The 15,276-nt window shown below is 40.7% G+C and overlaps 1 protein-coding gene across 1 annotated transcript in view; it reads right to left on the bottom strand.

The window, feature by feature from the left end:
* Positions 1–15,276, bottom strand: part of znf385b (zinc finger protein 385B) — a 71,228-nt gene that overhangs the window by 39,187 nt on the left and 16,765 nt on the right. Inside the window, 3 exon segments of the mRNA XM_080903435.1 lie at positions 1,854–1,967; positions 2,191–2,334; positions 2,431–2,568. Of these exon segments, the coding sequence (XP_080759561.1) occupies positions 1,854–1,967; positions 2,191–2,334; positions 2,431–2,566 (394 nt within the window). The 5' untranslated portion in view covers positions 2,567–2,568.

Raw genomic sequence — 15,276 nt, 5'->3', positions numbered from 1 at the left:
CAGTAAGGACATCTCCTGGTTTCATCTGCATGTTTCCCTCTCACCACATATCCAAACCGACATCATGACCAGCAGCTTTACAGCTGTGGCTCCAGCAAACATCAGCTGATACTAGAGATTAATATAAAATAAATTCTAACAACAGCTGATCAAGCTTAAACGTGCTGCTGTTGTTTAGCGCGACATCCGCTGGTTTCCTCTTTCTGGCGCAAAGTGGGCGATAAACAAACAAGAGAGAAAAGCCGATCAGCTGATCATTGATCAGTTTCATGATTGAAGTAGAAACAGGAGAGGCAGGAGGAGAGAATGAGAGAAGAAGAGGCAGCTGTGCAGCGTAAAGGCAGAATAAATCCAGCTTTGTGTCTTTTTTTCATTCTAGCTGAAGTACGGGACAAGCTGTGTTCCTTTTCAGCTCAATACGAAACGCGTAATATTTTCTCTGAATACGGGACGATTCCGTCTTTTTACGGGACGGTTGGCAACTCTACTAACTTATGAATAAAATAAAGTTCATGCTAGCTAGTACGCAGTACGAGTTATTGTAACTGACTGTAAAAAGTCAGCACAACGAAAATAAACTCCACCTAAACTTGGTTTATATCTGACCCAGATAGACTGCAGGTCATAACTTCTTACCTGAAGTTCAGTTCACCTGACACTCGGACCGGCGGCTGCCTCGGGTCTCTCCTCCTGCCTCCCCTTTCTCTCATCCACCCGCTGGCCTCCACCACTTGCTAATGTTACTGAATCTGTGGAAGCTACGCCATAGCCACCACCAAACAACTGGGTTATTTTTATACACCGGCCAGCATCTGGCCAATCCACCACCTTTGATTGTTTATACCGTTACAAAAAAATAAATAAAAAAAATCATCGGGCCACCGAGCAAATGCCCGGTGGCCCGATGGCCAGTTCAGCTATGGCCGTGCCATTAGTTATCCCTTCGTGTGCCAGCTGTGGCACGCGTGCCTAGGGTTGCCGATCCCTGCTGTACATTATCCACATTCTGTATCATATTCCATCAATACTTTACACAGAACACTTACACTGTATTGTATGACCTCATAATTTGTATTAATAGTTGACTTAGATATTCTTAAACCTCTTACAGATTTTTTAATGTTGTGGTTTTAATAAGGATTTTAAAATTCTGAATTTACATCTTTTCAGTCTAAAGACGATTGCTTTCAATTTGGGACCCAGCAATACTAAGACTAAACCAAACCATTAAATCATTTTATTTTATTTAAAAATGTTGAGGTATTCATATATATTAATTTCTATTTTAACTATAAGACAAGTCGGGCAATTACAAAAGTCACTGAGAGCTATTTTAGAGTGAATGGACTCACAGCCTATACAACAGCAGCCACAGCATAGCTCACAATGCTGACATAACTAGCAGATGCTGAGGCGGAGCTAAACATACAGAGGCTGCGTAAAAAACTGCAGTGATGATGTCACTTGCGGGTTCAGTTTATCCTGTCAGACCTCAATCTCCAATCTAGCATTCACACACACACACACACACACACACACACACACACACACACACACACACACACACACACACACACACACACACACACAGTGTAACCTCTCCCAGGGGGCAGCAGCTGTTGATGATGATGAGCCAAAGTCACGCTTGCTCAGCAGACAGCAGTCAGACTTTACAAATTAACGTCCCGTTTAGCTCTTAATGCCCCTCTGGGTATCCTGACAACTGGCATGATGGTTGGCATGGGAGTGCAAAGTACAGACTAGTTATTTCCTCTCACGCAGGACACGAATCACCTGACTGTCAGTTTATGACTGAAAATGTGAGGCAAAACAAGATGTCGCCCTGGTCCTACCTGCAGTCGTGCTGGAAGGAGCGCTGAGGCCTGAACTTAAGCCGGGAGTCGGAGTTAGTCCTGCAGGCTGAAAACTGAGCCCTGTGACCTGGGGAAGAGACCTGGACTGGGCCCCTACTCATATCAAAGACATCAAAGACCCATTAGAACATATAAAGAGCCGACAATAAGAAGAATCTCTGCTGCTGCTGCTACACTTGATTATTATTTAGTTTCCTTTCCATTCAAATCTTTGTTTGGATCTCGGGGAACACAATTAACAGTTATTTAACTAATCGTACGATTTTTACATGCGCTCATGCAGACGCTGCTGTGATACGACAGTCACATGACAAACCTGCTGCCTGCTGCCTGTTGTCTCCAGCCTGCAGCTGTCTCACTCTCCGGAGGTGAGACCTGCCATTGTAGTGCAGCTGGGCCTGAGCAGCAGAGGTCAGCTGCAGGTTGCACACCTCACACAGCGAGTACGTCCCGCTCTGACCTGAAAAGAAAAGCAGGGACGAGAGGAGAAAACTACATCGTTTGCCTTGAGTTGCAGAGGTATACTGTGCTGCCGGTCACTTAACAAGTCAGTCACCTGAGGATGTAGCGTGTGGGACAGAGAGACTGATGGACGTAGGTGTGGGCGTGTCCATCAGCTCTTGACACATCCCTCCAAAGCCAAAGATGTAACCACTGTCCAGGAACTGAGAGGGGCTGAGAGGAGTCTTCATCCCTGCAGACGAGAAGAGAGAGAAACACAAATTATTTAATTATTAGGAGATAATTCTCCCAAAAGTTGCATTAAGGTTTAAAATAACTAAACACCAAAGACATCTACTTTTTCATTTTAACTTGAATGAGCTTTGACACTTTGAATTGAAGAGCTGACCATCAGAAAAACCCTTATGATACAGGTTTTGTTGACCTGAACATGAGCTAAGCATGTGCTATAAAATAATATATAAAACTATAAAACAGCGGTGCAAAAAGGTTAGGGTTATTTTAATTTGCCTACATCAGGAGTCAGTGTGCCAGCTCCAAAGGTTTACCAGCTCTGTAAGGAGTCACTCTCAATTAAATAAGTTGCAAATCCACTCAGATGACCTTCAAAGAAACTGAAACTTGAATTTCCTAATCACACCAGTTAATATGTGTTACTAGAAGAGATTATCTTAAAGACACTAGCAAAGAAATAAAGAGAAACGTCACAAAATAGCACTGAAGTGATTCAACATAGCAGCTCTGCCTGCAGCGCCAGCGTGAAGGTGACACCAAACATCGGGATGTCTTAAACAGGAAGACTCACTGAGGGACGGACGGGTGGACGGACAGACACGAGTGAAACAAAGCGCGAAGCATCAAACGCTCACAGGGAAAGTGATGAAGTAATGACTAAGAGGAGAGAGAGGAAGCATGACATATGTGTGTGTGTAGGTCAAACCATGACTGCGTCCATCTGCTGTCCTGGCAGCGCTGGCAAGTCACATGACCTCCAATAAAACACACACACCCTCTCATTTAGTTTGGTTTACTGCCACAATGTACATTACTCATATAAATACAGGGACACGATCATTACGGCACTAACTCAAGGTCTACTTCCCTCTACTATCGATACTCGATTTCGTCTGTGTGCACAGCGGCACAAAATAACTCATTATGCTTGAGTGAAACTATAGTTTCTGCACATAAAAAACATAAAATTTTTACAAAAAAATGTGTGAAACAGTGCTGACAATCTTTTTTTCATGTGAATTTGTGACAGGTTACATTACACTCATATAGTCTGAGCCATTGTGAAGTTTAAATTACTGAAATCTGACTTAAATAATGTTAGGAAAGGTATTTGGTGTTTGCAGCTCGAGGAATAAAAGTAAAGGCCCTGCTCATCCCATTCCATTTTATTTATGTAGCGTGAAATCACAACAGAAAGGGCCTCAAGTGGCTTTATATTTTAAGGTAAAAACCATACAATAACACAGAGAAAACTCTACCAATCAAACAACCTCCTTTGAGCAAGCACTTGGTGAAAGTGGCAGGGAAAAACTCCCTTTCAACAGGAAGAAACTGCTGTCAGAATCAAGCTGTTCTACTTCTTCTTTTTTCTCTAGTTTCAGTCACCTGCTGCGTTGCTCATCTGCCTCTCCTGTGACTAGAAGGCTTGTTCTTGAACCCCCTCCTCAACTTTTCAACTGCCTGCTTGTTGACTGTTCTGCATCCCAAAGTGAGGAGCTGGGTATGCTGCTCTGCCTTGGCTCATAAGTCTGTCTATTTGAGCCTTTTGGGTTCTTTTGCTTTGCCCATTTCAGCCTGCCATTGTGCCGTTAGCTCCATGGGATTTCTGTGAGGTTGGCCACTAGAACAGGTGTGGCCTGAGACTAGCTGGAGTGATCTCTGGTGGAAGACAGTTTTAGATCTAGCTCAGTCTGCATCGGACAGGAGCGTAGCTTGAAACATCTCCCTTAGTTTTACTTTCCAGATTTTTCTTTGTTAATTCGTCATGCACAGTTTCCCTGTGTCTTGTTAGACACAGAGACTGAGGCTCACTGGTAATGCAGAATTTAGCGCTGTAAAGGTAAATAGAGACTAACACTCTAATGTGTAAGGCAGAGACACAAAACAACCCATGTCACGGTTCAGTTATCAGGAGACACTTCCTGTCTCGCTCCCTCTTCCAGCTGGTTGTTAGTGGTGGACTTTATGTTCTGCAGACAGCTGGTTAATCTGCCACTGTGATGAATTAGCTTCAAAAATGTATGCGCGCACGCACACATACTCACACACAGAGCGAGAGAGCCAGCTCATGCTGACATCAGCTTCAGCAAGGGAAGGATTAAATATATCTGCTCTATTGAGCTGGGAGTTACACACACACTCTCACACACAGGTAACTACATGCACACATCTTCACTCTCACACACACAAACGCACAAAGTAAGACGCAGACAGAGAAAGACTAAGTCAGTGAACTGAGAGTTCAAGATCCAAATGAAATGTGTGTTTAGCTTCTCAGTTGTAGAGTGTGTGTGTGTGTGTGTGTGTGTGTGTGTGTGTGTGTGTGTGTGTGTGTGTGTGTGTGTGTGTGTGTGTGTGTATGAGTCTAATCCAGGCTGACCAGGCAGTCAGTAATCAGAGAGGCCAGCTGTGGGTTATAATCTCATACATACATAAGCACACACACAGACACACACACACACTGACACTGGTCAAGCAACAATGTAATTCGTGACTGATGAGGAAAAGTAGAAATATGTTCAGGTAGAGCTTCTCACCAACCTGGAAAAGACTTCAAAGAAACACCTGACTGAGTTTCAGCCTCATCTGCATGTCCTTAATGTTGCGGTGAAATGCAGTCCATCATCTCTGTCAGTGTGTGAATCTCAGACTGTGACTGCTAAATCCAGAAGTGCAAGACCATAATGAATGTCGAGAACTGAATACTAAACTCAAAGATGGCACCTACTCATTTGAATTAAAAGTGTTCAGCTGATGGCAACCCCCCGCCTGCCCCCTCGCTTCCATACTGTGCAGCCCACTGAGCATCACTGACCTAACAGACATCATAACACTCAGCCTTTAACTTTACATTGGGATGAAGCAGACCAAATAAAGCTCCAGTTAGAGCTATAATACCGCTATGGATTAAAAAGATAGATACAAAAACATAATAATCAGCCTTCTTTGCAGTTGGAGGTGTCAACAGTTTTACACACCCTTTTTACAACAGTGCTCTATGGGAATAACGCCATTAGGGCCGCTGGGGCTTCTTCTATTCTACCAGTGGTCACACTTTTAACATGAGTGGCCACTGTTAGAAATAGGGATGGGTATTGTTTAGGTTTTATCCGATACCGGTGCCAAATCGGTACTTTTGAAACGGTGCCGGTGCTCAAACGGTGCTCAAACCGGTGCTTAAAGAATGGAGAACACAAAATTGGTCCAAAAACCTCTCATGTTCAGCTGTTTTTTTGTAAAAAGATAACAATGTTAGCCTTTTCTGCAGCTATGGGGCATATATGGTATCACTCTTGGCTGGAAGCAGTGCTTAAACAATGGAAAAAACACAAACTTTGTCCAAAAACCTCTCATGTTTAACTGTTTTCCACTTTTTCTTTGGTCATTTTAGCCTTTTTGGCCAGGGTGAAGGGAGTATCTGCCATCAAACAAGAAGACAGCTGCATGTAGCTATGATGATGTTTGCTAGTTCACCTTACATGCATTAATGTAATAACGTGGTTAGCCTACTCAACGTCAATCACACAAGAACAACATTAAGCTACTCACGCAGAGTAGAACGGCTGCTGCTGCCATCAAATACGGCGCATTTCTCGGCTTTTAAAAAAAAACCGCTATGCGTCGCCAGGTGTTTCATCGGATTTGAGGTGTTACCTCCTTTGACAGTATCACAGTATCAGCTTAAAGCACTTGTTGCAGGCTGCTGAGTTTGCATATTTTGCTGTGAAGTACAGCCAGACTTTTAACGCTTCGCCTTGGACATTTTTAATCTGTAGCTCTGCTCTAACAGAACGTACGTACCTGGCCCCGCCTACTATCCTCGGAAACGTAAAACAATTGGCTAAAAGTGTATCACAGCTCAGGAAAAAAAAAGCACCGAAATAAAGCACCGAAATGTGCGGTGCTTTTCGGTCTGGTTACTACCGTTTATGTCAGAACCGGACACCGGTACCCATCCCTAGTTAGAAACATGAACAAAGTGACATTAATGAGCGCAAGTAGGTGTCTGTCTACACTAGTCATGCCAAGAAGCTAAATCCAGTCGGCCCTTCATAGCTTTTTAAAACACCCCTTTATGTTTAAATCTGGTTACAAGTAAAAGGTGACAAGTTACATTCTCAGGACGTGGAAAGATTCCTAGAAAAGTCTAAAACTGGTTTGAATTGGAACGCTTCACCTCATCGATGCTTAAAAAAATGCAAATAAATGGTGTTGGGATTTTTTGTTTCATTTGGTTGGGTATTTTTAATCAGTTTACTTCATGTAAACTGTCTTCTTTTTGTCCTGTGAAAAAATCAGTGCATCCCTCTCTAAAAAGAACATGACAGCACAGCTTAGGTTTGCAAAGTTGCATCTGAACAAACTAGAAACCTGAGGAACCAACTATCAAGTACGGTGGGGGAGGGGTGATGATTTGGTCTTGGACATCTTGCATACACTGAATCAGCTATGAACTCCTCTGGACACCAAAGTATTTGCAGTCAAATGTGACGCCATCTGTCCAACAACTAGAGCTCAAACAGGACAATGAATTCAAGAACACCAGCAAACAAAAGAATGGCTGAAAAGGAAAATGATCGAGGTGCTGCAATGGCCTGGTTAAAGTCCTGAAATCCTGTGGAAGGCCCTTAACAGAGCTGTGCATAAATAAAAGGCAGCAAACCTCAATGAAGTGAAGCAACCTTATAAAGAAGAGTGGAATAAAAGTGCTCCACATAAATGTAAGAGACTAATAAAATCATACAGAAAACAATTACTTCAAGTTATTGCTGCTAATGTTGGTTCCACAAGCTACTAAATCAAGGACTTAGTTTTTCAGACAACTGCAACGAGTCTTCTGAAATCTTTTATTTTTGCATAACTGTATGTCTCGTGCTGTGATGCATGCTGACCTTATTTGTGCAAGCCTGACTGAGAAGACAAATTTCAAGCTATCATTTTTTTTTCAAAAAATCTCTTCTCTGCTTATAACTAATGTCTTCTATAACCTTCAGCATCCTCTCAACAATGTTTTGGCGGGCTCACATAATAAGGTAAAGATTTTACAGAAAAAGACTCAACAAACTATTCAGAGCATGAACTTACTGGCGACAATGGGAAGGGAAAACATCCTTTTCTTAAAATGCTTTTTCCCCCCATCAGGGCATTTGATAAATCCCCCATGACAGAATAACTAAGCTGGCCTAGACTGCTCCATCCATGGATGTGTGAAGCTTGGTAAAAAAAAAGTCCTTGTTACTTTTTAGCTTAGCTAGCAAAGGTTTAGATGTCGATTCCTACTCTGCGTCAGCCATTCTTGCATCTTTCCCCTCATTCAAACTGTAACTCTTAAATTCTTCCCATCAATCCGATCCACAAACTAACGTGTAATATTAATGGATAATGGATTGGATTTATATAGCGCTTTTCAAGGCACCCAAAGCGCTTTACAATTCCACTATTCATTCACTCTCACACACTGGTGGAGGCAGCTACGGTTGTAGCCACAGCTGCCCTGGGACAGACTGACAGAAGCGAGGCTGCCATATCGCGCCATCGGCCCCTCTGGCCAACACCAGTAATATTCAGTACAATGGTGCCAAATGTAACATTACATCTAGTACAAAACGGTAAAATATTCAATAACACCCACATTCCATGGCTGCTGCTACCTACCAACAAGTGTAATAACCTTTTTAGCAGATCTGTATGTGTATTTATGAGTATTTATACTTTCATATTTGCTATTTTAATGTTATTAAACTCACTATTTTGCTCACTATTTAAATAACTATCTTATTATATTACATGTTTATTGTATTAGTTAATTCTGTGGAATTTAATTTAATTTCTGTGGAATTAAATAATACAGTACGCAGTAAGAATGTATGGATGCTAATCTGCTTAGACATAAGCTCCGCTCCAATTTCACTGTACAATGCCCATGTACCTGTATCTGTATCTTTAACATGACGTCGCCTCTGCCTTCATTAAATAAATATTTCAAAGTCTATGTCTTGTTAAAAATTCTACATTCTGCATCAGTGTTTTTCTTTTATGCGAGCTGACATTTTTCAGGTCTAGCAAACTCACATGTCTCACAAACATCCATTTAAGATAAGATAAGATAAGATAGAACTTTATTAATCCCTCGGGTGGGTTCCTCTGGGAAATTCGATTTCCAAAAAAGCACAGCACCGACAGAAGTTACAGAGTTATACACACACACATATATATAAATACAGAGACAATATAAATAAAATATACGAAGGGGATAAATAGAATAAATAGGAATAAAAATAAAAATACAAGTGAATTTCAAAACACAATTTCAATGCATTTACAGTGAAGCTCTAGTCATTTGCATGCATGTACCTAAATAAACTTTGAAAAACAGCAGTCACCATTAAAATCATTTCCCACAAATTAAAAAAAAACAGTAATTCATTCCCTGATGGAGCTTATGAAGGAGTGTTTGGATGTTGAAATGGGAAAACCGCATGCTGTCTATTTTTCATTTCAATTTTCCTCATGTGGGCCAGTCAGGGGTAACCAAAGGGCCGGATGTGGCCCGGAGGCCGTACAATGCCCAGGTCCTGCTCAAGCCACTGCCAGCTTCACTCAACATGTGCACTACTATTAATGTTAACTGACTATTGTTAGTTAAAAACCATTTATGTACAAAATGTATGTCAACTTTTCAGGAACCACCAGGCGTGTGTTATTGTTCAGTGGTGTATGAAATCTTTTATGAACCATTATTCTGGTCTGAAGAGTTTTTTTTCAAACCAGAGATGCTTTTCAGCTTATGTGACAACATAATTGACGATACTAGTTCTCCCCATGTTAAATCTTATATAATCTGATCTTGTCTTGCTCCCACAGTGTTTTTATTTCTGCGAGTGGACAAATGAGGAGCTCGTCTGAGTAGTGGAAAGCTCTGAATCCTGCTGGGGTTAAAGATAAAGAGGCGAGGGGCACCAATGTATGTCACTGTTCCCTGAAAGAGACACCGCATAGACACACGTGCGTGCACGCACACAGCGTAACCTCGGGAGGACAGGGAAAAGAAACTAATGGAGATCTGAAAAGACAGAGAGACATCGGAGAGTGGCTGTCTCTCACCCCGAGGCTTGGAACTGGTAATAACAGTGGTCAAAGACACACACAGCATACGAAGCGGTAGCCAGCAGCAGAAATGTTGAAACAAAGTACTAGATATAGTGTGATGTTTGTCCCTGAATTAATCTGAGATCCAACATCAGAACAAACTCGTTACAAATTTTGCATTTGTGAATATATAAATTGTATATTCTCACTGCAAAACAGTGTCACATTGTTTAAAAGTAAAACACATTCTTAACCACACGAGTAATTGCGTGCAGGCCGTATCTTCTTCTGCTGTAAGGTCTTGAAAAATGTCACTGTGACAAACTGTTGCCTCACTGCAGTTTCTGAGGCGTTGCACACTGATACGATACACATATTTTCACAGCTGTCTTTTGAAAGAGGTCAAATCAGAAAAAAATCTTTCCATTGCTATTTTTCACATATATTCTTGTTTTGTTGTGTTGAGGGGAGGAGGGGTCAGAACTGGACGAATCAGTCTAACCAAACAGTTTCCATATAAATGTTTTAATATCTGCTTAGTCTTTCTTTCTTTCTTTCATTTGCACACAGAGAGCTTTCTTGAAGGCTGCGATTTCCCTCCAGCAGAATGTACAAGGTCAACTCTCAGCAAACTAATTCATGTCTAACCTCAAAACCAAAAGTGGAATAGCTCTGACCTGAAACTACAAGCTAAACACTGCCTTTATGGAGGTTATTGTGGGGAAGAGCTACCAGAAAGGCTCAATTCAGGCCTAATTTTTCTGTTCAAAGCTGTAACACAGCTAGGGACCAACTCACAAAACCACTGTAACAATGTTTAATGATTCCAGTTGTCAACACGTAAAATACAAAAGCCGGTTCTACTGCATCTGGTTTGTTTTAACTCTATTTTTAAAGGTTTAAAAGTTCAGTTCATTCGTGTGTAAAACCACGACAGTTCCAAACCTAATCAACCAAGCATAATAATAAAACACTGTAATGCACGAAAGAGCAATCTGACTGAAAGCATCATCACAAGTCAGTTCTGTAACAGTATTACATTATAATTAAAAAAAACATTATAATGTTACGTCATGTTAGCTTCTAAAGGGATTAAACAGGCAAAAGTTTCTATATCATCCAAAAAATAACTGAAATAAACAGATTTTCAGCCTCATCTTTCATGAGTAAGACAAGCGTTATCGTGACACTAGAATTTTAGGAGTGAAAACAACTGCTAAATTAAATACCATGCAAATGAGAATCTAATCCACTAATAATGTCAGCATTTTGGCATACTGATGTTTTTTTACATGCTCTCACTGAGACTCACTGTGCTTTCATTGTATCTGCTTATTTTGTTGCATTTTTTAGAATCTTGCTGTTCTGAACATACATTGTTTCTGTTTTTATTATACACTGTACAGTCCTTTCATTCACAAAGATAGTGACCTGCTCTCAAAAATAAGCCTTAAAATTCATAAACGTCAAGCAATAATTTTGAGTAAAATGCAGCAGAAATATAGAAAATTAAAGGTTTGCTTATTGAAATAATGAATCATCAAATAAAATATGCTTAGTACAAAGTGAATTTATACCAACCAAGTATATTTCATTTGACCAGATTCGGTTGCATTGTACTTATGTAAAAAAATTATGTGCAAAACCTACATGTATTCAAATTACTCGATATGTCCAGCCAAATACTCCCCTAAAAGTCTTGTTTTAAGGTCGACACAAGAAGTGCAATAGTGCTAAATGTTTGCTAAAATGCTACAAGCTATGCAGAAGTGACTTATGTCACCTTCAGTTTCCAAACAATTCCAGTCTCATAGGCAATTACTGAGAGTCACAGTAAACTCTTGAAACTGGCATGCTCTTTTCAATTTAATCATTTAGTGTACGGTGGCCAGAAAACTTCGAACTTACAAGAAAATCCAGAATGTTTAACAGCTTAAGATCAATCACATACAGGAAGACATCAGTCAAATGTTGCACCAAGCCCCTACTTCCACTTCAGTCTTCAATATTTGTTCTTGTAAATTTATATCCGGGACATGATGGGAAATATTCTCAAAAGAAATCTAGTTCCAGTTTTGCAAATCAAAAGCCTCAAAGTTCTCCAGTCTTTGAATAAAAGGTGGTGCACTGCCAGATTGTTTTCATTGTCTTCTAGTTTATGTTGAGCATCAGCCTTACCCCTTCTTCAGACTAGCTTATGGCTTACTGTAGCAAGAAGAAAGCTTAAGCCTGGATGCTGGAGCTGGCATTCAGTGCAGGAATTAGCCAAATACCACATCCATATCTGTATATGAGCAGCATTTCACATAAAGCCACACACAGCACTACCAGGGGGATGAGATCACATTCGTGTTCCGGCTAAAGTGAATCTGAAGAGCTGCAGGGGGCCGAAACCTGAACGCACCGTGAGGACACACGAGGTGATTCCCACTCTCGTGCTTTCTCCTGTCTCCGGAGATGTATAACAAGGAATCGGATGAGGTTTACCATCACTTTGGATATTAATCTTGTGAGCATCTCCAAGGAGACGAAGAGTAAGATGTAAAAACATGAGGAAGCTTTTATATTATCGATTGACTTGAAAATAACTCAAAAATTAAAGCTTCGAATCCATACGCCCCGTAAAAAAGTGAATAGAAACTCCTGCTTATGGAGCTACATGTCTCACCAGTTGTTCTTAATCATCCACTGGAAAATGTTGTTATGAGCAATTCTTACCGGAGTTTAATCACAGACTGTTTTTGCACTGTAGCCTCTTACTTTAACATATTCTGCTGAGCTCGGCTTGTTATTTAAGGTCTGTGAAGGATTATTATAAAATAAAATCCCTCTGTGGACATTAGTAAAAATATAATAATTGTTATTTCTCAGAATCGTTTTTCATGAGGCCACAGCAGACTTGTAATATAATAAATGTTGGAAGAGCAGAAATCACATGAAATGCACTCTTATTTAAACAAAACGGCTGCTCTTTTTGTTTTTACACCTCATTATAGGAAAGTTAAGTTGTTGCCCATAGCGAAAGCCCATTGCTCATTAGGAAAATGAAGTTCTTCCATCCTTAGAGTTGTGAGGAAGAGACACAAACAAGGGAATTAAGGAGTCACGGCAGCCCAATGAAAAGCTCCAACAGGTGGAATGACACGTTTGCAGACAGTGCAGACTTCTGTGTGACTGTTTTGTGGTTGTCAGAGAAACGCTGTGCTGTAAAAACACTGCCGGTGATGTCACTGTGGTCAGTCCTCACACGCACAGAGTTGTTTTTCCATCACATTAGAGGACATCGTGCAGACTGACATTCATTTCCTGTAGACTTTCCCTAATCCTTAACTTAAGTCTTCCCCTATGAAATGTAATGATTTATGTAGACTTGTTTTCTGCCCACAGTGTGACTGTGCAAACAGATTTAGGTCCTCACTTCATGAGTGATGCAAGTACTCACATGAATGACTGCCTGCAGGCACACTGTCCTCTGCCCAAATGCTCAATTTTCTGTCCGTGTTGTCTCTAAAACCTCGCTCTTTCTCCTACATTAAAAAAAAGATAAAATTTTCTTTATTCACGTCACTGTCAAAAAGGGAGCTACTGTTTGCCTCTCAGCAGGTTTAGATTAATAAACACACAGTTTTAAAACTATTTATGCCATTGCTATTTTCTGGCAATCTCCAAAGCACACTAAACGCCTCGCAATGTAAGTATTTAAACTTTTTTTTTTACCACAAAAGTTCATTTTTTCCAGTGGATAAGCATTTGAATGAATACACAGCATCACGGCAACCTCCTGAAGCAAACCGCATTTGCAAACTGCTTGACTAATCTAAACATCATGAAGTACATATGGAGCACAAAGCTAGTGTCCGGTTTGCTTTTGAAGCTCGAGCACAGTCGGTGCGCACGGCGTCAGATTTTGCACGTGGGCGTCTGCAGAGATCAAATAAACAACATGCAGACATCTTCAGATGTGAAAATCATGGATTGGTGGAAAAAAATCACAGACACATTTTTGAGTCATTATTTTTGATGGAGGTCCAGATATAACCCAACCACATAGAAACCAACACACACAAAAATAATTTAAAAAAATTTGATTTTAATATGAAACACCAGCAGTCGTGATGTGACAGAAACTAAGGCCTGAGTCACACAAGCCTGCAACAGGTGAGTGAGTGGTACCAAAGACGTATGAAGTGCTGCACTGAAAACCTCCATGTAATTGCTTTGGTCACAAGCAGATTGCCACAGTTGCCAGTACTTTGCATGTAAGTTACTGACTAGTTTGCAAACACTCTGAAAGTACATGCCAAGAGCAAAAAAAAGGTCAACTGAGGGTTATTTTAATGGACAATCGTCCATTTAAGCATATTTATGTTGCACAGCTGACATGTCATCAGATATCACCAGTTCTCTTTTGATAAGTTAAGAGACAGCCCCAATAGAAGTATTGTTTTATACTGGCTGCGTTGTGGCTGAGGCTGAGACCATTCTTTGGTAATGAATATTTTTTCTTAAGGTGAACAATCTCCATTTTGGGTTTGTGGAGCTCTTTTTCTAGTAAATGGTGAGTATTTCCAGACAAGTCAGCATCTTCCATGCAAACCGCTGGTGATCAGAGCAATCATAAACAGTTTTTTGGCGCTGCACCTTCATTGCAACCAATTTCACTCAGCAACCTTCCAGCAACCACTCGTCAGCTGGTCAGGGAATTCACATTTTTGCCTAGTGACTGGAGATTTTCCAGGCCAGCCACTCTCCAGTGAAAAAGGACTAAAGCAGCTCACAGTAGCAGGCAAGAGTCTTGCACTGCAGGACCGCTGTCACTGATGTGAGAGTGTGTGTGAAAGGGTGAATGAGCAGAAAAGTGTTCGAGTAAAAACATAACCTGTGCATGTGTAGGTCACATCTGTTAATCTATTTTATCACATCCCCTTTTCAGATTAATAAGGGAGACCACATTAAAAGGTCATTATGATAACTGCCTTAATTAATCTGATTATTTCTTATACTTATTATTGATTTATTAACTGTTTCTCTCATTGTGAACTCAGACTGTTTTCTGGGATTTTATTTGGCTCATGTTTAGATTCAGGGTGTGTTTGTATGAATTTTAATCCTCTCATGTTTATGCCTGAAATGATATTGTACAGATTAAACACATACGTATTTATAACAGGAGGCGCAGCGAGATTGTTTTATACGTCCAACCTTCACTTCAGGACAATGTGACTTCAGCTCTGTCTTTAAATAGCTGCTCTGCTCCATCAGGACCTGACACTAACTGCTCAAGGTGAACCTCCAGTTCCACACTAAAATCCAGGACTGCACTGCTAGCACTGACTGCTACTGCTAACAAAGGCACCCGAGACCCCAGGGGCCCCGACACTAATGAACCGCCTTCCTGTCCCCTTCAGCCACAGGCAGACTTAGAGGAAGAAATATACTGTGAAATCATTAGACCCATCAACACAGTTATGAACATTAATCAGTTGAAATTAAATGTTTTATGTTGTAAAGCTCACATTCTGAGGTGAAAAAAGAAAAACAGCACCACCGTAGACTAGTTTCTCTTATAGGTGTTGTTCTTGTTTTTCTGTCTCAAAAACTCCCCACTAGGCTAATT

This window comes from Rhamphochromis sp. 'chilingali', assembly GCF_963969265.1.
Source record: "Rhamphochromis sp. 'chilingali' genome assembly, chromosome: 14".
Taxonomy (NCBI): domain Eukaryota; kingdom Metazoa; phylum Chordata; class Actinopteri; order Cichliformes; family Cichlidae; genus Rhamphochromis; species Rhamphochromis sp. 'chilingali'.
Note: the sequence above shows the minus strand (reverse complement) of the source record. Positions and strands in the feature narration are given on the sequence as shown.